Source organism: Halichondria panicea, chromosome 15 (genome assembly GCF_963675165.1).
Source record: "Halichondria panicea chromosome 15, odHalPani1.1, whole genome shotgun sequence".
In the NCBI taxonomy this organism is placed as follows: Eukaryota; Metazoa; Porifera; class Demospongiae; order Suberitida; family Halichondriidae; genus Halichondria; species Halichondria panicea.
In genome coordinates this window covers 5,117,878-5,141,714 of record NC_087391.1, presented here as the reverse complement: position 1 = coordinate 5,141,714, position 23,837 = coordinate 5,117,878, and the positions used below count along the sequence as shown (strand labels likewise).

Sequence of the window (23,837 nt, the reverse complement as noted above, 5' to 3'; positions counted from 1 at the left end):
TACCCCCTTCTGGCAGTTATTTTTGTGATGTTGCACTTTCTCTATATAATAACATAATTACGATGCATATCAGTACAGAAAACACACACTACACAGTATACAAACTAAAAACTAATTACGAGTTGCTCTAGAAAAAGTTGCTAGCCATAGTTGTGGTTTGTTCTCGAACATCAAATACTTCTTGAAGTGTTCTTGTGATTTTATCTCCATCTCTTTATCTGTGTCTGTATAGTACACCAGCTTGCTATCGTTTTCATTAGCGGAAGCATCAGCCAAAAGTTTTCTCAGCAAAACTGTCAGCTGGGGAGGGCTTGGGCACGTGATGCGAACAGTCTGCTTTGTTGAGTGCAGTTTTATCTCAAAAACTGCATCAGTAGAAACTCGTCTGCTTTTACTCACAATAGTGGTAGTTCTTGGTCGGAATGTACTTCCACTTACAAATGGGTCCAGGTAATCACTAGTCTCGATCTCAGGCCGCACTTCTTCTTCTGAGGCTAGATAATCACTGGAAAAATTAGAGCTAGGAGTTGGGTTTGAAACATCTCTACTGCGTGTGCATGTGAGGACTGTAGATCTAGTGAGATCAGAAAAGGTGGTATCAGATTCTGTACTAACGGTTTCAGTTTCGTAGTTTGTGTCTTGATAAGGTTTAGCATTGAGATCAGGCTCGTACACAATGGTATCACTGTCATCTGATTCGGAGGCATCTCTCTGCAAGATGTTAGTGCCGTCCACAAATTGTCCTTCCTGAATAATTGTGCTGATGCTGTTATGGTTCTCAAACATCGCTGGAGAGTTCTTCTCAATCAAACTCATTTGTCTGTATGCTTTGGAGTGGAAAGCCTCCCAGAGAACAAGACAGCTTCCTTTTCCATCGTAATCCTCCTCAAGTTCTTGTCCTTTCTCGTCGTCCTTAACAACAACAGCTTGGTTAAGATCCTCGATCATAGATTGGAAGCCTTTGCCTCCACTGGCGACCATACATTGCTCCATCTCACACGGTCCAGAGCACGGAAGTACAGTGAGGAAGCGAACATACTCTGTGTACGGATGAAACCAAGTGAGGAGGTCCTTACCATTGCAAACTAGGATATGCCCTGTGGCCATTCCCACCCACACACAGTCTTCAGCAGGTACCATGGCTGTGATGATTCTATCTTTTTCTAGAATATCTTCAGAGATTGTTGCCAAGTGCTTGCTTGTATCCACATCAAAGGCATGGCGTTGTTGGTCAGTATCCCAGGCGGTGAGTAGTTGGCCTCCATTGAGTTGGGCACTCCAGACAATCTTGCCGTCCGGAGAGGGGGATAGTTGGCCAATGAAAGCATCACTATCTCTCTCCACAGATCCGATAAGTCTGAGGCCTTCGAAGGTGATGAAGTAGATGTTATTGCCATGTGATGCCCAAACACACTGTTGAGTGCAAGCTATGCCGTCAATTGTACTCTTTGATATGTACTTGAGCTCTGGCTTTCCAATTGAACGAACTTTATCGATATGACTCGGAAATTGAAAACAGTAGCCTTCCACTGTACCAATGTAAACTGACTCGTTTGTGCAAGCCATGCACGATACGGAAATGTCTCGCATACGAATGTTGTGCACAAGTTCTTTGCCGTGTATACTGAATATGTTGATAACACTACATTCGATTCCAACTCTGAACCCAATCCAAACGTGATTGCAGCATTTGATAACGGCATGCACTTGGTTGTCATTCACAGCACACGTTTTAACTTTGGCCATTGTGTGAGTGTTGTACATGTTTACCTCAGCTCCAACAGGTCCATCACAGCACACCCAGAGCTCGCTGTTCATACTAATGACATCAGCTTCTGCCAATTCGTTTTGAGTGATGGCAATGGCTCTGCGCAAGGAGAGGGTGCTCTTCACAGGAGTAACTGCCATGGTGCATTGCATAGCTGGTTGACTAAGGTTTTTAAGTAGCATGTCATCTTCGGGTCGATTCTTGGGGTTGTGCTCCCAGCAATTCATCATTAGTTTAGTGAGGTAGAGGAAAGCACAGTGAGCAACGTTTACATTCGATAGTTTAGGCCTCTCTCCAGTCTCAATACAAGAATCAATTCTTTGTACAGCAATGTCCCCATATGGATTTGTTCGAGCGATCATCTGGTAGAGTAGCATCGCATAGGAGAATGTGTCAGCCTTGTGGTTGTATCCAGAGCGTTGTTTTCTCTTGTCGATATGTAGCACTTCGGGAGCTATGAATCCTTTTGTTCCTTTTAGTCCTTTGACGCCAACTGGGGAGAGATGGGTGGCAATACCAAAATCAGTGATTTTGCAGTGGCAGAGAGAATCCGGATTCAGTGTCCAGAGAAGAACGTTGTCAGCTTTGAGATCTCGGAATATTATTCCTTGTTTGTGGACAAATCGAAGAGCTGCCGCTACTTCCAATGCTATTCTGAAGATAGTGAGCCGATGTACTGCCATTTTTTTTGTCAGCAGAGGATATTTGAGACTTCCGAGTGGAGCTAACTCTAAAACTAGAGCCATCATTGGGTAAATGCACACTCCAGCTAGACAAACGAAACAGGGGTGGTAAGATTGTTGAAGTAATTTTGCTTCCAGACGCAGCTCAGAAAATACATCCTCTTTGTTTGAAAGATACATCTTGATAGCTACCGGCTTGCCATAGCATTTTCCAGAGTACACTTTTCCGAATCCACCTTTTCCAAGAAGACTAGCTCTGTCTTCTGTATAGATGAGGTCTTCTTCTTTTAAAAGAAACTTCAAATCAATATCTTGTAGCAGAAGGTCTGGAACTACGTCCGTGAGAGGCACTGTGTGGTTCTGGTCTGGGACTTCCTCGTAGCCACATTTAATACTTGTCTCGCTGTTGGCAATCGCTTTGAGACATGTCTCAACTTGAAATTTGAATGGTTTAGATCTTTCCATTTTCATGCACTCAATGCACAGAACCTTCTGACCAACTCCAGAGCCACCGTGACTTGAGTCACTGATACCTGGATACCATTCTTGAATGAGAGAGAGGACGATATCAACAAGTTGGCCGATAATTTGCTTTCCCTCGTTGGTACAAGAGGCTCGCAGTACAACACCGTCTCCATTATTTTTTAAACTCAAGAAGGATTCGATTCGGAACAGGACCTCAGGATCGCTGTAGAGCAGTCCCTCTCGCCAGTACTTCAGTGTGATGTCTCCCTTTGCATAGGAGTTTTGCAAGTTGATGGGCAGTTTAGCAGGAAAGTGAGAGAAACAAAATGGAAGAATTACTTCATTAACTGGTAATGATAAGGGGATCGAACTTGTCGCAATTTCTGCCGTGGGTGTTGTGGGTTCTGGCATGTTTTCCTTATCAACATCCATTGAGGGTTCATCGTCAGATGATTTTGGAGTATCTGTGACTTCGACTGATAGTTTTGATTTCTCAGGCACTTCAGTATATTCTTCATGATCAGGGGCTGCCTCTTCCTGGGTTGCTGCTGTGTGTGTCTTATCGAGAGCAACAATTATTTTTTGCACTGAGTGCATTATTCTGGAGAGAAGGCGACTCCAAAATCCTGGAGGTGTTGCAGCCTTCGTGAATACAATGTAACGAGTGTACAGAGGTTCAGTTGAGGCTTCTTCATGTGGGCTGGTTGACAGCAACATGGAAGGGATGAGCATTCTTCTGTTGTCGAGGGGGAGGGCAATCTCAAATCGATCGAGAAGGGTGAGGTATTGCTCAAAATGTTCTAATGGGAATTGCTTGTCTCTGAATAGAGATGGAATATCTTTACTGTTCAGTATTCCATTCTTCACAAATGGATTTCTTTCTCTGATCGTGATCACTTTGGACATCATATCGCAGAGCCACCTTGGATCGACAAAGTAGAGCTCGTTGAGATTGTGGCTTCTATCGTCATAGTGAAGCAGTGAGCCTACGTTAGTGAGGAAAATAGTGGCAGTTTGCAGCTCATCATCATCGTGCAGATCTGGAAGGTTTTGCTCAAGAACCATTGCCTTGAATTGTTCCGAGGTCATAATTGGATCTTTTTCTCCTTGCCTTATTTCTCCTTGAATAACCTCAATTTGTTTGTCAAGAGCATGGTAGCTTGCGGGAATCTTCCGACCCATAATTACTTGGTCACGTATAGTGTAGTTTGCAGCATGATTGTAGATTGCCTCTTTGAGAAGTCCAATGTTTTCGATTCGTCCAGTTAGTCCAACAGGCATAATTTCGGCAATGTTCAACTTGTTTGAGTATGACCCGACTATTTGACCAGCACATTGTAGGGTAGAGTCTACATTAGCTCTCTCTTCATCGCTGACTTGATCGAGATGGGTACCCACGATAATCACCAACGAGTTAGGGGCACGGAGGGCAATGTTGTTCAGCCATGGTTTGAGCTCATAAACGCCTTTTTTGCCGTGTTTCAAGTTGAATAGGATGAGGTAGAGTGATCTTTCCGACAAGAAGCACTGGTGTGTGGCGTAGTACTCCTCTTGTCCTCCAAAATCCCAGATGCTGAAGAAAAATTTGTGTTTGCCCAGGGATGGTTTGTATGACCATTCGCTAACATCGACACCCACAGTGGATTCGTTTCCACAGTCTTTGCCTTGAAGCCGTGCAACAAGAGTCGTTTTTCCACGATTAGCCTGACCTACAAGCATGAGTTTCATTTTGTAGAATCCTTTGGCACAGCGGAGTTTGCTATCAAGGTAGCGAACACAATGTCTTGCGTCCTTTAGCATGTTTTTGGGTGGTTCATTTAGATCTTTTAATCCGTCTAGTTGCAATCGAGTCAGCTGTTTAAGACGTCCCATTTCTGGAGGCAGCTGAAGAATTTCCTGGTTCTCACTGAGGTTGAGATGGCGGAGGGTCATGAAGGAACAAATACAGAGAGGCACTTGGCGAAACTGGTTGAAGCTGAGGTTGAGTTCTCTTATGGCTGGAGCAATCACATTGTCTGGAAGCTTAGAGATATGGTTGTGAGAGAGGATCAGAACAGCCAGGCAAGGTGACCATTCGACAACATCAGGAATTTCTTCGAGTAAGTTGTGAGCTAGATTCAGTTCTCCGAGACTTGGTAGTTCGAGAATACAGCGTGGTATTGAGCCCAATTCATTGTGCTGGAGATCGAGCTTCACAACCTAATAATGAATACAAGTAAGGAACTGTTGATACATGGAAAGAAAAAACGACAGCAAATAGAACCTATGCATGCATGCATGGCTTACTATAGAAAGTTGGTGCTTAAACCACTGTGCCATTGAGACAGCAAATTGACAATTTATTACTCATTGTATATGCTAACAAAGCTAAAGCTATAATATCGTTACAATTATACATTCATGTGCATACAATTACATTCAATCCAGCATACACATGCATACCTGCTTTAGGTAGGACCCCATTTCTTGTGGTAAGGACTTGAATCCATTTCTTGCCAACCTCAATCGCTTCACCCAACTAATTCGTCTCAACCATGGAATCTCCAATTTCAGCAAACGAAGACCGTGCCAAAAAACATTCCCAGTTTCTTTATTCACGTCTGTTTTGATTAGCAACTCTTCACGTACTTGATCTTTGCCGTACTTACGAGCAATATCAATGGGAACCACAGTTGTAACTTTTCCCTCAATCACTACCTTCTGTACTGCTGGAAAATTGTCGTCGTTGAAATATTTCGTATTAAGAGTGTGCGGATTAGTAACATTTTCCCCATACAGTTTCTGTACCATAGATTTGTTGCCATCCCTTGCAGCCTTTGCCAAAAGTAGCATTCCTCGACTGCAAGGCTTGTTCTCGACTATAGAAATTTCTATGCATTCTTCAATGTTTTGGAGTGCTCCTTTCACAAGGAGCTTGCCAATCGATACAGGATTGTTGTTTCGTGTGGCAGCCTGGAGAGATCGAGTTATACAGTCTTTTTCGAGCTGTGAAAGATCCTGTTGTAGTAGCTCAGTCAAATTTTCACCATTGGTTTCAACTTCCTTGATGATCTCTGCACAGAAGGAGTGTAGCGTCAGGTCATGCAAGTGTGGTTATAAACAATGCATACGTGCATGCACTGTGTTGACAATGTGTACAATGCTTATTAGGTACAATGGAGACAAAAATGGTCTAGAGAATGATTGTGCAGTCCGTAGTAGAGTATCCCTAAAGGAATTACTATTGCACCGTCAGATAATGACAATATCTTTGAAGAATTATTATTATCTCACCTTCACTTCGCAGCAAGCGAACAATGCTTGCTTTAGAGCTAAGCTCTGCTGACTGCTTGGGAGTCTTCTTGTACTCATCCGCTGCGGAAATATTTGCTCCGTGAGTTAGCAAAGCTTTGATGCAGTTTCTGTGGCCACTACTTGCGGCGAGATGCAGCGGAGTGTAACCACTGTTAGCCTGGCAATTCACCAGCTCAGATTTACTAACCTTTGAGAGCAAATAGTTCAGCACTTCAATGTGGCCACCAGCCACTGCTAAATGGAGAGGTGTGTAGCCAAATACACCTTTCTTCGTTGATAGTTTTGCAGGTACCTCCTCGTCGCTGAGTTTGTCGATGTATTGCCGTACACCTGAGAGATTTCCAACCTCACAAAAAGAATGCAGCTTGGAAGTATCATCTTGGGGCTTGGTGGCTGTTGTTCTTGTTCTTTTGCTGTTGTTTAGCCTGCTTTTTGTGGCCATGATCAAAAGGTTGCAGTTGCAGTAGTCTGTAGACTAATGAATAAACTAATTTAATTGCTGGCTGCAAGCCATATCAGCTCTGAGGTGATTCTAGCCCCACCCCCATTTTTGTTTAGCAAGCTATCTTGTAGGACGCTCGAGGCTGAGACAGCTTACAGCATTTTAGCTTTCTTTTATACTGTACTGTAAGATTGATGTGAGTCAAGAGGACTAACAAGATATGGCAGGTAAGAAAGTACTATAATTTCCACATGAAAAATTGCTATAATGAGCTACCTAGCTTATAGGAGCTAGCTACCTCAGCTCAGTGGCTGTACACTTGTCTACATTTCAATACTGTACTTGTCTCCCTCAGACCCTAAGATAGGAGAGGATGGTTTGGTGTTTGAGGACCGACCTCTGTCCATGAGCACCCTACAAGCGATACCCACAGAGATGGGACTGTGGAAGACGCCAGCTGTCTACACGTGCCTCGAGGCAAACGAAAACTACATTGTGATTGGCTCTGAGCAAGGTTACGTCTGGGTAGTCGATCTGGAGACCTCGAAGCTGATCAGAGAATACAGCGTGAGTGCCACTACAGTACAGGGGGTTCCACTGTAGTGATTCTTAATATGAATGTGTCTAGACGATTATCGAACTCTTGACGATATCATGAATGGCCCAAAGGGTTGTGACCCGTTTCTCATTATGAGATATCTCTTATATCTCTGTCTCTGTTAGCTATAGCTAGCTTATCGATACGTGTGTTTGCTTTTGCTCCACTAATCGGTGCCTCTAGAGTATTAGAGCATAACAGAACAGATAGCACTCAAAGATAATTATTGTAAGCAGGTGATGTTTGAGGTAGTTCCATCTGCTTGTCCGTGTCCACACAGTCCATTTCTGGTAACCACAGACAACACACACATGTGCTCTGTTGTAGAGATCCTTTGTACGGGTACACAATGTGTAACAATGGCCAAACAGCATTCCTACACCAGTGAGCAAGTGTCTCAAACACCAGTGAGCAAGTGTCTCAAAGGGCCTCAATGAAGTAATAGTGTACACAGTTGATGCAATAGCTACTCCGTTGTTTGTGGTCGCAATAAGTGGTCCTTGTCAGCTGTGTAAGTCTGGGAAGAGCTTCAAAGTTACTTAGATTGAGCTTTGAAGCCAGGTTGTTAGTTCAGGGTGTTTTCAGTGTTTGTCTTCTGCTGAGGAGTTTATTCTCACTTTACTACTTCAAGCGTTGTTATTGCTTCACTGCATTAGCTTAACTTCCAGTTAAATGTAGCTTAGAGCCTAATTGTTTTTGGTATGTTCTATGGCTGTAGGCATTTACATTAGCCCTGTATAAATAGCGAAACGATTGGGGAATTTCCTATCCCTCACCTGTTAGCTTAGCATACCAGAGTTTAACATTTATATCTGTCTTTTCCACTACCATTCTTTCCCCTTTTTTTCTGCACTATCCCCATGTACTACATTTTCCTGTAAGCATATAATTATACTGATGGAGGAATTTACCTACCCAGTGGTAGCTTAAAACCACAATCATAATGTTGACTGGCTTGTAGTGGTCTGTGGCTGCAAGTTTGGTCTTGTTGCTTCCCTCACTGCACTTATACATTACACAGGAGTACCGAGGGACTGCTGTGATCACTGTTGTTAGGCTCTCCCCCTCTCGGGACCTGCTGGCTTACGGAACTAGCGATGGTCATGTGAGAGTGGACAAGATCTCACGCTCAATGGTGAGTGGGTGTAAGGGGGAGGGGCTACTAAGTATGTATGCCAAGTGGCTCCTGTTTTTGTGAACTGAGTGTCCACTTCATGCCCCCACAGAGCTATAGCTAACTCATACCCCCCACAGAGCCTAACCCATGCCCCCCACAGAGCTATAGCTAACTCATACCCCCCACAGAGCAACAAGTTGGGTCTGAAAGAGAAGGTGAAGCAAGGAGTGAGGGCTCTGGAATGGAATGGAGACGAACTGTTCTGTGGCTTTGAATTGGGACGCGTAATACGAATGAAAATCAATATCTACGATGGGACAATGTCTACTCTGACCTTTCCCGAGAGTTACGGCAGCGGAGTGACGCAGCTGTCTTGTAAGGGGAATTCCCTATTGGTGTCTACGGTTGAGCGAACGTGGATGGTGGACACAGAGACCCATAAACTGGAACAGGTGAGCATATTCTATATGGCTAGCTCTGTCTTTAAGGCTTGGGGCCTTTGTGATGTAAGAACACCAGGAAGTAGGTCATTGTGTGTTCATTATAAACAATACTGAATTGATTTTGTTTTATGCCACACCCCCTCTCTCTCTTTCTGTCAGGTTGGACGTAAGGATCGCAAGGCAGGGCAGTATGGAGGCTGCTTGATGGGGAGTGGAGAGACGGCCTATGTGGCCAGGCCAGGACTCAGACTTTGGGCAGCCGATAACTCTGGAAAGGTGGGTGCCAGACGTGCGTGTGTGTGTGTGTGTGTGTGTGTGTGTGTGTGTGTGTGTGTGTGTGTGTGTGTGTGTGTGTGTGCGTGTGTGTGTGTGTGTGTGTGTGTGTGTGTGTGTGTGTGTGTGCGTGTGCGTGTGTGTGTGTGTGCGTGTGATAATTAGATGCATGTGTACATAATAGGTATATTCATTATTATTTCCTATGACATTTTTGGACGACCTTTTAGCCCTACGATATGACCTCTTGTTTTCTCCTGTCACAGGTTCTACGTACCGTTGTGTATAAGGAAGCCTTATCAACACAAGCCCTCCCTCGAGTTCCCCTCCACTCGTGGTCCTCTCTCGTCCCCTCGTACAATAGGGCGTGGCAATTCACTGCCGTACTTCCGTGGGTGGGAGAACACTTCATCATCACTTCCTCAGAACACACTCTCTTTATTCTGGACCCAAAGAACGGATTGATAGTTGGGGTACTAGCCCTCGGGCACGCCATTACTGACATAGCCGTCACTCGAAGCTTTGTCTACCTATTGTGCAATGATTTAAAGAAACCTGTTTGTCGGATTTCAGTCAAACAGTCTTTTTTGCGAGCTTTGAAGAGAACACTTCCCTCGTCTCCAGTCCCGTCCCCCATGCTCACACGAAACAAGGTGACCTCTGCTGGACCAACGCTGACCGTGCCAACTACCTCTGGTAAAGTGGAGGCAGACAATGATGAGCAAATGAAGAGTCCCAATGTCGAGAGAGAAGAGAAAGAAACTTCAAATGTTGAAAGTGAAACTAAAAAAGTTAAAAACGATTCTACTGTGAATGTAACTCTGACTGAAAATACTATCTCAACCGAAGATGACATTTCATCCAATACACAGTCGACAGTAGCCACCCCAGACCAGTCCCTGCCGACCATTCACCAGCCTGCTCTTGTGGCCACTGACCACCCCCTACCAACCACCACCACTCCTGCCGACCCTAATTCATCCCTCTCTGAATGTATGGAGGATGAGGATACTGAAAACATTGAGCAAGCAACCGCCAGAGACAAACTAACAACTAATATTCCTGTGAAATTGGAAGGAGACACTCAAACTGAAACTGAAACTGTTACACTGTCGTTAGAAGTATCTGCTATGACTGACGAACCACTCTCATTGTTGGATGCTATAGACACTCCCACACATGCCACGCCCACAGAGACACCGAGTGATGCTAAGCTAAGAGTACCTAGTGAAGAAGATGCTACAATTATAGACACAATGGTTAAACCAAGTGCAGCAGCATTAGATTCTGATACCAAAACAGAACAAGTTTTCGATTCCAGTACCAATACAAAGAACGAGTCCAGTTCCAGTATGCAACGAGAACAGAAAGAGCCTTCACTACAAGAAGCTCTGAAGGCTGAAGTGAAAGAGCTGTTTAAACCTATCAATTTTGATAAGTTATCCAATATATTCAAGAGTAACAATCCCAGGTCCTCAAGTCCCAATCGCCTTCGTGTACTCGCCAGTCGGAATAGAAAAACTGAAAATGAGGAGTCTAACAAACCTCAGGACCTCAATGTTGAAATAGAGGAGGTCAAAGACACGTCCGAAGTAGCCAATCAGAAAGATGACCAAGAATCCACTAAAAAACCCGATCTGAAAGAAATATTGAAATTGAGTCGTATTGGTAATCTGCTCTCAAAAGATACGAGTGCTTCAACGGGATCTCCGCTGACCACACCCATCATTATAACGCCCGCCCCCCTCGATGCGGAAGAGCAGGAGAGACGACTGAGAATGTCCCAGAGCACAGCTGACGATCAGGACGATGTGGTGGTTGTAAAAAAAGACAAAAAGAAAAGGCGAAAACGAAAGTACAAAAAGCTGTCCTCAGCAACAAGTAAGTCGAGATTTTACAGTATAATAGTAGTGTGTGTGTGTGTTAGCGCTGAACAGACAAGGGCAAATGTGTTTGTATTGGTAGTGCTGGATACTTTTAACTACCAGTAGCTTACAATGGTCCGTCTAGTGATGTGTGTAGATCAGTGATTGCTTTCATGTCGAAATACTCCATTTTTGAAGAAAAAGCATGCACTTAGTGTGTTTTGAGAGCTATCTTTAACACTCCATAACTTCAATTAGGATCGTGCATTTTTAGATATGTTTTGTAGCCGTTTGAAAGGGCTATCTAATGATCAGTAATTACTTCTGGATCCATTAGCTCGAAGGCTTGTATAATACAGTACATATATTTAATGTGCGGTGATGATATTTTTCTCTCCTCTCTTGCAGGTTCTGTCTCTGTGTCTCTAGAGAAGCTCACGGAAATTGAAGAGGAGGTCGAAGACTCGCCAACCCTCTCCGCTATAGCCACACCCCTTTCTCGTCCTACGTCACCTTCTGTACCATTCACACTAACTGTTGAACAAACAATGAAATTGGAACTATTGAAATTGGAGAGAAATGATGAATCAAAATCAGTGGAGCGAGAACAATCCGTTTTGGAGAGTCTGCCTGAAGGGCCTACGGAGGAAGAAAAGAACAAAACTGAAGTTATTTCATCCGTGACCGTTGAATCAGTGGTGGAAGAAATCGACGAATCTAATCCTGAACAGATTAGCCTTGAGCAAGATGAAACTATTAAAGCTGAGCCTGAGCTTGACATTACCCCCCACAAAGAGCACACTGTAGACAATGTGACCACACCTAAAGATGGTGATGATACCATTGACACTATCGACAGGCCTGCCAGTCCGCCATTGTTTGAAGACACCGACTCTTCACCTTCCGACCCACTCTTTTCAGAGGACCCTCTTGAAGTCATCCCGTCTCCAACGCCCTCAGGGCCTGACAGTAGGGCCGGGTCACGCGAGAAGAGCATGACAGCCACGTTAGGGGACCTCTCGGACAATCCACTCTATCACGACTCGGACCACGAGACAAGGGGGCGTGGCAACGAAGAGGCTACGTACACAAAGAACTATCTTAGTCCAAACTCAAGCAGAACTAGAAACACTGCACCGGGAAAATTTCAATCGTCATTGCTACAGCCAGTCGAGTTTGACCCCCTACGAAGCGACGATAGCTTCGAGGGACTGTGTGGTAGCAGGCAGCTGGAAGATGATAAACTTGTTGATTCTACTCCCGTTAATTTGCGGCCACGAATGTTGTCCACTTCTCCTGACACGAGGAGACGTACCAAGGGTAAACGACCGTCCCCCGTTGTCTCGGGCTCGTGGGATGGCTATAATGCGTCGAGGGATGCTAGAGAAATGAGTGCCGAAGCTTCAGACTCTTCGCACGAAGATGACGATGACGAAAATTTAGATGATTCTCAAGTTGCGTCCGATTTTTACCAGCTGTGTGGCTCGTTAATACGTCATAGCAACCAGAGCAAGGAGGCGAAGGCCAGTGCCTCGTCCCCACAGAAATTTTCGTGGACTGCTGCTGCATCAGAATTTCAACGACAGAGTGTGGTGGAATCGGATGAGGAGGAAAGCGATGAAGGTCCAGTTACAAACGCTGATATCTGGGTCCCAATTCCGCACCCTGGGCGGAGTCAAATACAGTGTGTGTGTCTCTCAGAGTCTCTACTTTGGATTGTTGATGGAAGAAAAAATGTGTTTTGTACGACAACTGCTAGCAAAGGAAAAGATTGGCAGCATATCAAAAAGCCAATGTCACAAATTTGCTCCTCTCAATCTGGAAATATCATATGGGGTATTCACCACTGGAATGCGTATGTGAGGCTTGGAATCGGATTGAACCCTGCCGGTAGCTATTGGAAGAATGCCACTAAAGGAACAGTTATGTCACGGAAGATCAAGTACCTAGCTGTGAGCGAGACTGGCGTGTGGGGGATTACCACAGACAACCGTACAATTTACCGAAGGGGTGTGGAGGAGCGTAGCCCTGGGGGGAAGATGTGGTTGGAAGTATCTGGCGAAGGATTCTCACACATCTCATGCTGTAAGAACATCGTATGGGCACACACAAATCACGGGAAGGTGTTCATTCGTGAGGGCATCACACCTTCAACGCCAAGTGGCCGGAAATGGAGCGAATGCAAGTGTCCTAAAATGATTTCATCGTGTTTGACAAGTGCTGGCGTTGCTTGGGGCATTAATCACGAGGGATCCATCGGCTTCAGATGTGGTATATCAGCGTCCAAGCCCTCAGGCAAAGGCCCTTGGTGGGAGGTCAAAATCAATGCTCTCACTCATCCCTCCTCTCCCTATAACTCTCTCTGGCAAGTCATGGGTTCTGAGGGCAGCCATCTTCTCACCTCAGTCACCAACATGTTGCCTCAGCTGATGCCCCATTCAAAACCTCTTGTTCTCTCCGCCTCCTCGAAAGCCGGCGTTATCATCCTCCAGGACAGCAACAGGCTTCACGCTTGCTGGAGAACGGCCACTGGATATCACTATCGACCTGCCAGTAAGAGTGGCCTCTTCCCCATCACCACCTGGTCCAATATGGCGGTCGGAATCACTGGCCTCTGGCTAGTTCGAGACGATGGCGATCTTCACTGTCTAACTGCAAAAGATCAATTGAAGCGAATCGAATGTCCTGCTGCTATCACACACGTTGCTGCCTCCCCCGCCTGTATGTGGATAGTAGCCGATAATCTAGTGTGGTCCAGGCAAGGGCTTGGAGAGGAAGTGCCCGAGGGCGTGTCGTTCGATTACATCGAAGTGAGCACGCAACTTCACGAGCGAAAGATTCAACACATTGCCTGTGGAAAGACGGCTGTTTGGGCATTGGATAAAACTGGAGTACCACATTTCAGATTTGGAGTGCACTCTAGAGAACCTGGCACCGGAATGTCTCCCGCCTGGATTCCAGTCGAGGACTTTCCCCACCCCCTCTTGCAAATCTCCGTGTGTCCAGATAATTGGCTAGTGTGGGCTCGAGACGAGAAGTTTAATTGCTACGTTCGTGCAGGGGTAACCCACGACTTCCCCATCGGCGTGAAATGGGAGGTGGTCCCCGGCGAGCAAATCAGAGAGCTGTGTGTCACTAACGAGTACGTGTACGGTCTTACTCCGACTGGAGAGCTGCTGTGTCGTTATGGGATATCGGAGGAGAATGTGCAGGGAAACTATTGGCGCCGAATGCCCGGGAGATATGAGCACCTGGCGACCGGACAGAATGGTGAACTTTGGACCCTGGACCCTAAAGGTCAAGTATGGAAACAAGAGTCGAAGATATTGACCGTGTCACATGATTCTAAAGCCGGACAAAATGATTTTGAAACTAGTATGACTGTGGACCAGTCATGGGAGGTGGTCTAGTGTTGTGTGTATGTTTACGTTATAGACACGTGTTTGATTTTGTCATTTCTTTTAATCAATTGAACTCTCTTATCTCTTTATCTTATCTCTTTTGAACCATTAATTTAATTACAGTCATGTTGCGTTGTGAGGTGTTACATTTAATATATACATAATTATGTGTACGTACCAGAATAATGAATGAGAGAATTGCACTGTATTATTGTAACATTATTGATGAGCTCTGATGAGTGGGCGTTGCAGCTGGTGCATATGCAAATTAAAAATGTGTAGGGGCTCGAATATAAAGGGGTGGGGCTGCTTGCTAAAGGAGTGCATTGGTGGTTGCACCTCACAGGTTGGCTTGGTTACCCTGGCATTCAAAATTCTACATGTACAATTTTCATTATTGTCTACATCAGTCATCAGTAACGTTGGTACTCAAACATTTGTTAATACAAAATTATGTGTTGACAGAATTGAAATTGAAAATTAATTCTTGAGTTATAATTACAGAAAGAGACAACATGTATCATGTAATGGATGAAGTACACTAGTATATAGGTGTGCACGCAGTTAAGGTAATTCTCTACAATGTCATGTGACTCTGAGATGCTGCACTGGCTTTCTCAGATGACCTGGTCTTGTCCTGGTGTTGCTAGGGACCTTTTTCAAAGCCATGGGACCCTGCAGGGGATGGGGGGGGGGGCTAGTCAAGTATCAACTATGAGTACGAGTATTGATACGGCAGAATGGCCTAACCATGCATTAGATAGCCTCAGCTGGCTACAATGTACGCAGCATGCACGTACTAACAGTACAAAACTCCAGGATGTACAATATATATACTTAAAAGCAGTTCGATAGAAAGTGGAGTATGTAAGGAACCAGCTTGCATTTGAGATAACGAATTCATAGCTGCCTTAATTACTGAAAGGAATTACAATCCTGCACTTTAGGGTCACACAGAGACGATACAGGCAGTATTTAGCTGTTAGATGTATGTATAAGAGAGTTGAGGAACTGACCGAGGTGTGCTGGTACTCGAGAGAACGTCCCTCCAACTGCAGCAGTCGGCTCTCCAAGTTGTGGACCCTCTGAACCATGTCTCGTGGAGTGTCCCCTCCTGTGAGGGAGAACAAGGAGCAGCTACTCAAACAAACAGGTAACATTTGAGAGGCCATAACTTCTGAATATACGTGTAGAATGACAAAACCAAAAGATGCATTCAGTAGAGCTTAGATCAAGGATCAGCAACTAATCAACTGCTTGAATAACATCACCAGATATATACGCATATAGATATTCTCTAGTATCCACTACGTAGATTACGTACATACAGTACCATGACAGAAAATATTAATATTCTAATTATACCAGTATGATTGTACTGTAACACCCCACTCACCCCCGAACCTACCCTCATAAAGGTGAGTGTACTGCTCCATATTTCCAACTCTCTCCGTCAATCCCAGGAGACCCCCAGCCGAGGGACCCCCTCTCATTAGGCTTGCTCGTATCCACGGTGATACGGAGGGTTGTAGGTCTTGTTTGAGCTGCTCTAATGGAGGCAGAGCTTTGGGAGTTGGACCAGTAGTATTGTGCACCTGAATGTGCATGTGTGGGGTGGGGTGGTTGAGTAAAATATGGAAGCAGGGAAGTGCCCACACTGTACTAGTCGGTGGTGGTGGTTGGTACTAACCACTTCTAGACATCTCTTAGGCCTAGTTTACTATACATATGTGTGTATTGAAAATAGCCAATGGGCACATTCACTGTGGAAGGTTCTCCTTCTTTCTTTCTTTCTTTCCTCACTTTAGTGGAAGGGATGTGACTGACTTGGTGAGGGGAGCGTTTCACATAGGCTGCATCTGTCCTAGCACAAGACGTATCGGGGTTGCTACAGCAACAGAACTCAATCTGATTGGACGCATCAATCTGCCGACGCTTGAGTTGTGTGAAAGCCTCCACCCTTTTTAGCAGCTCTTCCAGTGGTACGTTGATCTGTACCTGATCACTGTGGTCTGACGTTTGTGTAGCCACGGAGACAACGCTCTCTCCGTCGTGCTTGATCACCACCTCAGGACATGTCACTGTGTGTGTGTGTGTGTGTGTGTGTGTGTGTGCGTGTGTGTGTGTGTGTGCGTGCGTGCGTGTGTGTGTGTGTGTGTGTGTGCCTGTGTGTGTGTGTGTGTGTGCCTGTGTGTGTGTGTGTGTGTGTGTGTGTGGTGTGTGTAGGCATTAACTCTTTGATGTAGTTGTATTCATTATATTCTTACAGCTCATGTCCTCCAGTCTCACAGCTTCTGGATCCATCACTTCATCAGTCTGCATCGAGGTCTCCATGGCTAGCATTAGGGATAAACTTTTTGCTGAGTCAGCAGCCACGTGGAGGAAGAAAGTGCTAGCTAGAAAATCTTCTGACCATGGGTAAGAAGTCCAAGCGCTCAGGACGGCCTGCTGCCAGCCACCCTCCACCTCCAGTACATGTCCTCCATAACAAGGATGTCTGCAAACTCGTGGACGAGCTCTGGGAGAGTGAGACAATCACACACACCCTTAATCCACACACACACACATTGGTATCGGAATGTGTTACTGTCCCTGTTGCAATCCCCATTTATAAACGAGGAACTAGAACGGGCCTGTACTGTAGTTACGATGGTTTTATAATTTTTTTAGTGACTATTCCTCGCGCACTTTTGTGCAAACCGGCAACCACTTTGTTCTGCAATATGATTCCGTTAATATTATTATCTGGTTCGAAGGACCAGCAAATGTGAAGTTACTTTGCATGAATACTTACTATAGCTTAGCTACGGTTGTGAGGTCCCCTAATGGGTTAACCCCCTAATGGCTATAGAGCAAATTATTATCATGTACACACTCCTTATTATACATGACTGTGTTGCTATGTGTATCCATGTCGTACAGGGACCCAGGCTCTAGAGAGCACCTCCCTACAGTCGCTGTGGGGAGAGCTACAAGCTGTGCATCACTACACCAAGCAGATCGTCGGGAAACAAGGACCCTCACCAGCACCCTTGCCGGAGAGGGGGGAGGCTCTGGTTGCCATGGAGAGCTGGCTGAGGGAGCAGGGTGTCTGCAATGAGACAGTGAGTGATTATCAAACATTGTCCAATTCCAAAAAGAAAAAAATGCATTCTGTAGCTTTTAGGGAGCTCCCTTGAATGGTGTGATTAGCGTACAGATTTATAACGGACCTGAAATTAATGATTATTTCTACAAAGTCTATAGCGTATCTTAACCCCTCCCTCCTCTTTAGGTGGAGATAGCTAAGTTCCCTGTGGTGGGCTATGGACTAAAGGCCAAGAGAGATATTAAGGTATCTTGAGCATGCTGATTGTAACAATTGTTCAACTCTTTCGCTCACAGCAAGAGGAGAAAGTGATGATGATTCCTCGTAAATTAATGATGACACTCACCACTGCCAAAGAGGGTCCACTAGGTGTGTGTGTCTGGGCGTGTGTTTCTTTTGAAGTCATGTGATTAGTCCGTGTATACGATACCCCAGCCGCCCTCCCTGTAATACTATATCATCTCTAATGGTTCTGTATTCTCTTCAGGTGCTCTAATTGCTCAGGATCGGATACTACAGCTCATGCCCAACGTGACACTAGCAATGCATCTTCTCAACGAGCGATACAGCACCAACTCATTCTGGAAGCCGTATATAGGTGATCACATGACTATCACATGACACCAGCGTATTGTCACCCCCCCCACACACACAGACTCTCTCCCCCACGAATACACCACACCGTTCTTTTATCACAAAGATGATCTAAAGGAGCTGCAGAGTTCACCTTGTCTCGGTACAAGTTACAATAGTTACTGCTAAGTAAGGGCTGCATTTAGAAGGCAAAGTGGGGTGCTGTAAAACAGCCATTAACTTTTGTTTTGATGATCCAATTTCATTGATTTTAGGATTTTCTGAACGCTTAGAAAGAGACCTTTCAAATGATATCATCAAATCCCTAATTTGATTCGGACCATAATTTGTCATTTTTCGCCCTTGGACCATGGGCATATCCATGGTATTTGGCCGTAATTGGCAAATTTGGTTATCTCCCAAATATGAACATTGATGGTACCATTTGAAAGGTCTTTTTCTAAGCTTTCGGAAAATCAGAAAATCATTGAAATTGGATGCACGGAATTCAAGTTAGGGCAACTAAAAGAGTCTCTGAGCTGTTATATACTTATTGTGTACACAGAAAGAGCAGTGGTAGCTATTGAACTTTGGTACTTATAACTTGAGAGGGATTTACATAGCTCGTTGATTGATAGTACCACAATAATAACATTTATGGTGTGCTTGGTTGTACTAGTGTACTGCAACTCTAATGGCGGTAATGGTGAAGTGTTTCAGTGCTGCTGTAATGTACGTGATATCAATGTTTGTTATTTTCCTATTTTCCTACAGTCAAGGCGATTGTGCAGATACGAAATGTCTCCAAGCTGTATGCTCACTTACACCGCCTCGTCAGAGTGAGTATACCCAAGAGTCGTAACTCTTGCTACTACATGTATGATCTTAGAGAGAGACCTTTTAGTAAAATCAAAAATCTGTTTTTGGGACATTATAGGTTTAATTTAAAATACACCACCCCCCTCAGACAACGTGTGACCCCTCCCTCCCACTCTTTGAGGCTGGCTTCTTCCTGGATGACTTTCTATGGGCTGTGTCTGCCGTCATGTCTCGACAAAACGAAATCCCCGAGAAAGCCGACGGTTCCAATAACGTACTAGCCCTGATTCCACTCTGGGACCTGTGTAACCATACCGAGGGTCACATGTCGACGTTCTATAACCTGGAGGAGGGGACGTGTGATTGCTATGCGCTCGAGGACACGCCCACTGGCGAGGAGTTCCTCATATTCTACGGTTCGAGAGCAAATTACGATCTGTTGATTCATCAGGGATTTGTATTTATGAGAAACAAATCAGATGCTCTACAGATAAGACTAGGTACGTGAGTCTCGCTAACATTTCAGTAGCGTTGCAACATCCAGTATGTACATGTAGATACCGTATACTGTACAGCGCGACATTTTCGAGGCATTTAAATTTTGGGAAATGGCCTCTAAAAGCATTTCATTGAATAAATGTTGTGGGTTGACTGCTTATCGGAAGCCACGTCTTTACGGTAATCGATTGTTTTAGGATTAATACAGTGGACCCATAGTGATGCTACATGTAGCTGTGTACGCATAGTATAAAATTATAGGCAAATGGTGTAATAATTATACATGTAGACCTTCCCCCTCCCCCTCTATGTACGTACCATATGCAATGATGTAATATCGACCTTTGCCCCCGTCTATGTACGTATACATAATATGATATTAACCTTTGCTCCCCCCTCTATGTACGTACCATATAATATCAACCTTTCCCCCCTACCCTCCCATGTACAGGCCTGAGCACGGATGACCTTCACTATGATGGGAGGAAGAAGATACTGGAGAAACTGAACATACCAATGTGAGTGGAGTTGTGTTAAGTGGTACTGAGAAGGTGGATGCCATTCTTTTTACCCCGGCCTAGTTGACACCACCAAATTCAATAATCATATAATTCTTGCTTGCATTATGAAATTGTATAAATTACAGCTAGACTAGAGATTTTATAAACAACATAAAAATAATATTTACTTTATAAAAATAATTATATTCAATTGATATTTATGATTTTAACTATAATTATTAATAACAATGTCTACTCTAGCTACAACGTTAGCAGCCCACGATCTTGTCCTTTCGCACAACGTTGTCTTTAGTTGATTGAGGGAGTGGCTTCGTTGGAATCGTTACCACGGCACCCTGATAATAAGAATCCGATGTTTGTATCGGGTCACTGAATTTTTCCCTCTTTATTATCGAAAAACACAAATTTAGGGTTTTGGGTCCTAAATACTTTACGGCCACATCCTGAATATAAGGCCATTCTTTTGCTGAATATCGATCGTATTGATAATCAACTCTATAGATAGCCCGATTATCTCTAACTCGATAAACAATTCTGTCCTTTACATATACTCTTATTAATGCCTTAAAATCCTCTAAGATTCGCTCAAATATTACGTTTTGTTCGTTTCCGATAATAGATTCTAGGTAGGCTTCGCATTTGTACCACTCAACATTTTTGCATTGATGAATAAACTCATTTACGCCGATATTTTGCAACTCATCTCTAGTAATTTTTAGGTCTTCAGATGCCATTCTTGTAAAATATTTCTTAATGCCGTTTAGGTGTTTTTTTCGGAGTTCGAGTATGGCGAGTATAAACATGTGAAACTGGTCGTTGATATTTTTTTGTAGTTTAACTGTTTTTTTCTCTAATTCTTCGCTTGATTCATTCGACTCAAGCACAGGTTCAGTCATAATGGGCATTTGACAATCTTGAGGTGTACATTCGTACATAGAAAGATGTTGGCTGGCACCTGAAATAAGGATAATTAATTATTATATTTATAGCCATATTAAAATAATTAGCACTGAAATGTATAAATTACACAGGAAATCTTACCTTGACTGATACTCATTTTGTTTAATTTACTGCTAAGACGACTCATAAAACTACAGGAAAGGTCATAATCTACCTATCACGTGATGTTATAATTTAGCGCATGCGCAGCAGTCGTGTACAGACAGACAGTCTGTCAGAGCGCACGTGACTACATACTCTGCCGGCGCACGTGTGCCAGAAAAAAGTGCAAAGACATTAGTAGTACACAACGTACAACCGTTATAAGCGCTTTAAAAGGAGTCTAGTCCCTCTTCTATCTATGGTACAAGTAATGAAAGTGGTAGGAAACAGCCGTTTTAATTTCGCTAGTAGACAATGATCAACCAAGAAGAAGACTTAGCTTATGATCAGTTTGGACTTCAGTATCAAGACTTTCGTGAATCATCATGGATTGGAACTCAGTATGATGACCTACGGTTTTTCTTATCGTCGACAATCGAAGAATCTAAAGGAGATAACTTTGATCAATCCAGTGTAGAACTGGCAATCGGTGTGGACATTCACTGGTTAGCTGGCCTGTTCAAGATAGATGCCTATTTAAAAAACCCTCGATGTACTGGTAAGTTCAAGGAATACAAGAAACATCTGAAGCAGTACCTCAGTAAAAGAGTATCAAAGACTCCCAACACCAAGTGTGCAGAGTATGTTGTGAGGACCGACTGTAGGTGGGCGTTGGAAGAATCTGACATTAAAGATGCTTGTGCTGTGATTGTGGACCTGCTGGGACTTGATGGTGTCAAAGGAATGGAAATATCTGGAGAGCTTGTCAAGATGAATCTCATTATACAGTTGAAACCACCTCAACACAATGTTTGAGAGTCAAATTAGTCTAGATCAAAACTACCACCCCCATCTCAACTGTCTTTTTATTTTGTGCCTTTTGTTCGCAATGGTTTGGGGTACTCATAATTATAATAACGCATGAGGGATCTCCATGATACTCGCATAAGGCAAAGTAGATTACTGTGTAGTAGTTTCTCATCAATGTAAATTGACAAGGCCATGAGGTAATTATTTATTTATTATGCAAAATTATTAAAGTGCAAAATTCTAACGATTGAAAAATTGCATCATCTTTTTTGTGCTATGTACGTACATACGTGAAAAAATTGGATCATCTTTTTTATGCTATTACATGTGAAGGATATAATTATTGATTACATCATTAATAAACCATTGCAGTGATGTAATCAATAACAAACTGCCATTACTGGACACATGCCCCATGAATAATGAAGGGAGGGCTAGAAGTGAAGTGAAGTGAAGGTGGGCTGATGAGAAACTACTATTGCCTGGCCTTATATGAGGCATCATGTTTCATACAGGAAATTTGGGTGGGAGGAGGAAAGTTTAATTCAGGGGGGGGTGGCCGGGGGAAAACTGTAATTTGAGTTTTTTGTGTGCATCAAACCACCATTACTTTGTACGTTTGGTTTTAATTTCAGGGAAATCTCAGGGTATCCTTCCCTACACACACACACACACACCCTCTACCCCACTCCCACCACACACACACACCACCCCATGCACCACACACACACAGAGGAGGGGAGTTCAGTGTGTACTGTATGGAGTGTCCATTCTCTCAGTCGCTGGTGGCCTTCACTCGAGTGTTCACAGCTACAGCAGAGGAGCTGGAGGGTCTCCTCATTATGGACCAGGAGCAGCTGACAGGAACACTCTTCAATGATCGATGGAGTAGAGATAATAGAGTACTGAGCTTTCTACTAATAAGGTAACTATGGGAATAGTTAACTTACTAACACATGTACTGTGAAACCCGCTTCAAACTGGTCATCTCTTTAGGATCTTTATTCCCCTAAAGACATACTACATGTATATGGGAGACTTTAGGGTCCATTGCATTATAACCCTGACTGTATTATAGAGGGTGTACTATTATATATATGATATGTTTCACTGTATTACTGTTTAACCGTGCATCCACTGTAGGCTTGTACATTCACTTGCATAAGTCTTAGAGTGCATTCAGTGTGTACTATAACAATACCACATGATCTAAGACATTTAACACATCAAAAGATGAATTTGCAATACACTGTTGCTTTGATGTGCCTTGTGATCATACATCCTTCCTAGCTGTACTCACTGTGTTATGATTCCCTTACAGATGCCAAATCCTGTTACGGAGCTACACAACCAGTCTAGACCAAGATGCCCCCCTCCTTGACAAGCTACACACCTTCACACCTTACACACAACTAGCCATTCAAATAAGAATCTGTGAGAAAAGAATACTACACAATGCCGTGGCCTACGCCAGAAGAGTGGGGCAACAACTAGAGGCCCTCAAAGTCACTCAGGAGGCAGGAAAAGATGAGCTGAAGACGTTAGAAGGTCGTGTTGTACCCGCCTCTGTGGATAGAGTGGGCGTGAGTGAGTCTGGCTTTGTGGGGGGTATGTTACCAAGTAACGCGGGGGCGGGAGTGGAATCGTCGACTAAGTGTAAACAAGACAGCAACGAAGCGACCAATCACCCCACAGCTATTTCAGATGGTACAAGTCTGAGTAGTGATTCAGACGTGCCTCGGCAAGACACTGCAGTCGTGGCTGAGGAGGATACGAGTTGCTATAGTAACAGGGACACACTGGGGATTGAGGAGTTGGTCGTGACTGATAAAGGGAACCTTGTTGACTAACAGTCAATTAATATAATTTTCTTTGCATTTAATTTCATGGATGCAAACAGTCATAATTATTATGTTCTCACAATATATAATTGTGCAACAAAATATTTAATTGTTAACTTTTCCTGACCAATTTCATGCTTTGCACTGTTGGACAATTTTGATAAATGACATACCGGTATGACCACTAAAGCAGCCCTACAATTACATGATTTCCAATAATGATGTTGTATTAATACAACATTTCTAATTCCTAATTTTGTGAGTTCTAGCCCTCCACACGAGAGCTAAGCTCATTGG

At 43.9% G+C, this 23,837-nt stretch overlaps 4 protein-coding genes across 5 annotated transcripts; 2 read left to right on the top strand and 2 right to left on the bottom strand.

The window, feature by feature from the left end:
* Positions 1 to 46: 46 nt before the first annotated feature.
* Positions 47 to 6,740, bottom strand: LOC135348560 (leucine-rich repeat serine/threonine-protein kinase 2-like). The gene is made up of 3 exons (XM_064546812.1): positions 6,190 to 6,740; positions 5,359 to 5,969; positions 47 to 5,115 (listed from the first exon to the last, which is right to left on the bottom strand). The coding sequence occupies exons 1-3, from the start codon at positions 6,650 to 6,652 to the stop codon at positions 112 to 114; spliced, it is 6,078 nt and encodes a 2,025-aa protein (XP_064402882.1). The 5' UTR covers positions 6,653 to 6,740; the 3' UTR covers positions 47 to 111.
* A 4-nt stretch (positions 6,741 to 6,744) lies between these two features.
* On the top strand, positions 6,745 to 14,485 carry LOC135348561 (tectonin beta-propeller repeat-containing protein 2-like). Its single transcript, XM_064546814.1, has 7 exons — positions 6,745 to 6,879; positions 7,008 to 7,219; positions 8,272 to 8,385; positions 8,556 to 8,819; positions 8,970 to 9,086; positions 9,350 to 10,964; positions 11,357 to 14,485. Exons 1-7 carry the CDS (start codon positions 6,873 to 6,875, stop codon positions 14,356 to 14,358), a joined length of 5,331 nt encoding a protein of 1,776 aa, XP_064402884.1. The 5' UTR covers positions 6,745 to 6,872; the 3' UTR covers positions 14,359 to 14,485.
* A 284-nt stretch (positions 14,486 to 14,769) lies between these two features.
* Positions 14,770 to 16,733, bottom strand: LOC135349215 (MAP3K12-binding inhibitory protein 1-like). Of its 2 annotated transcripts, none has more exons than XM_064547718.1 (5): positions 16,617 to 16,733; positions 16,114 to 16,430; positions 15,758 to 15,944; positions 15,366 to 15,463; positions 14,770 to 15,024 (listed from the first exon to the last, which is right to left on the bottom strand). In XM_064547718.1, exons 1-5 carry the CDS (start codon positions 16,690 to 16,692, stop codon positions 14,935 to 14,937), a joined length of 768 nt encoding a protein of 255 aa, XP_064403788.1. In that variant the 5' UTR covers positions 16,693 to 16,733; the 3' UTR covers positions 14,770 to 14,934. The 2 variants fall into 2 exon arrangements, with proteins under 2 accessions (XP_064403788.1, XP_064403789.1); XM_064547719.1 differs by having other exon boundaries at positions 16,153 to 16,430.
* LOC135349213 (actin-histidine N-methyltransferase-like) lies at positions 16,734 to 23,675 on the top strand. Its single transcript, XM_064547716.1, has 11 exons — positions 16,734 to 16,875; positions 17,272 to 17,453; positions 17,624 to 17,683; positions 17,734 to 17,806; positions 17,925 to 18,035; positions 18,093 to 18,173; positions 18,785 to 18,849; positions 18,978 to 19,329; positions 19,779 to 19,845; positions 22,433 to 22,624; positions 23,021 to 23,675. The coding sequence occupies exons 1-11, from the start codon at positions 16,764 to 16,766 to the stop codon at positions 23,547 to 23,549; spliced, it is 1,824 nt and encodes a 607-aa protein (XP_064403786.1). The 5' UTR covers positions 16,734 to 16,763; the 3' UTR covers positions 23,550 to 23,675.
* Positions 23,676 to 23,837: the final 162 nt, after the last annotated feature.

What these genes read in the sequence shown, in the direction of transcription:
- LOC135348560 (XM_064546812.1), bottom strand. Translation starts at nt 6,652, where the DNA reads ATGGCCACAAAAAGCAGGCTAAACAACAGCAAAAGAACAAGAACAACA. An exon ending in TCGCTTGCTGCGAAGTGAAG is followed by an intron (nt 5,970 to 6,189) that starts GTGAGATAATAA and finishes CCTTCTGTGCAG; the next exon opens with AGATCATCAAGGAAGTTGAA. An exon ending in TGGGGTCCTACCTAAAGCAG is followed by an intron (nt 5,116 to 5,358) that starts GTATGCATGTGT and finishes ATTCATTATTAG; the next exon opens with GTTGTGAAGCTCGATCTCCA.
- LOC135348561 (XM_064546814.1), top strand. An exon ending in AGCTGATCAGAGAATACAGC is followed by an intron (nt 7,220 to 8,271) that starts GTGAGTGCCACT and finishes TACATTACACAG; the next exon opens with GAGTACCGAGGGACTGCTGT. An exon ending in AGACCCATAAACTGGAACAG is followed by an intron (nt 8,820 to 8,969) that starts GTGAGCATATTC and finishes TCTTTCTGTCAG; the next exon opens with GTTGGACGTAAGGATCGCAA.
- LOC135349215 (XM_064547718.1), bottom strand. Translation starts at nt 16,692, where the DNA reads ATGCTAGCCATGGAGACCTCGATGCAGACTGATGAAGTGATGGATCCA. An exon ending in AAGAAGGAGAACCTTCCACA is followed by an intron (nt 15,945 to 16,113) that starts GTGAATGTGCCC and finishes ATGCACATTCAG; the next exon opens with GTGCACAATACTACTGGTCC. An exon ending in GTACACTCACCTTTATGAGG is followed by an intron (nt 15,464 to 15,757) that starts GTAGGTTCGGGG and finishes TCTCCCTCACAG; the next exon opens with GAGGGGACACTCCACGAGAC.
- LOC135349213 (XM_064547716.1), top strand. Translation starts at nt 16,764, where the DNA reads ATGGGTAAGAAGTCCAAGCGCTCAGGACGGCCTGCTGCCAGCCACCCT. An exon ending in AGGGTGTCTGCAATGAGACA is followed by an intron (nt 17,454 to 17,623) that starts GTGAGTGATTAT and finishes CCTCCTCTTTAG; the next exon opens with GTGGAGATAGCTAAGTTCCC. An exon ending in TGCCAAAGAGGGTCCACTAG is followed by an intron (nt 17,807 to 17,924) that starts GTGTGTGTGTCT and finishes TATTCTCTTCAG; the next exon opens with GTGCTCTAATTGCTCAGGAT.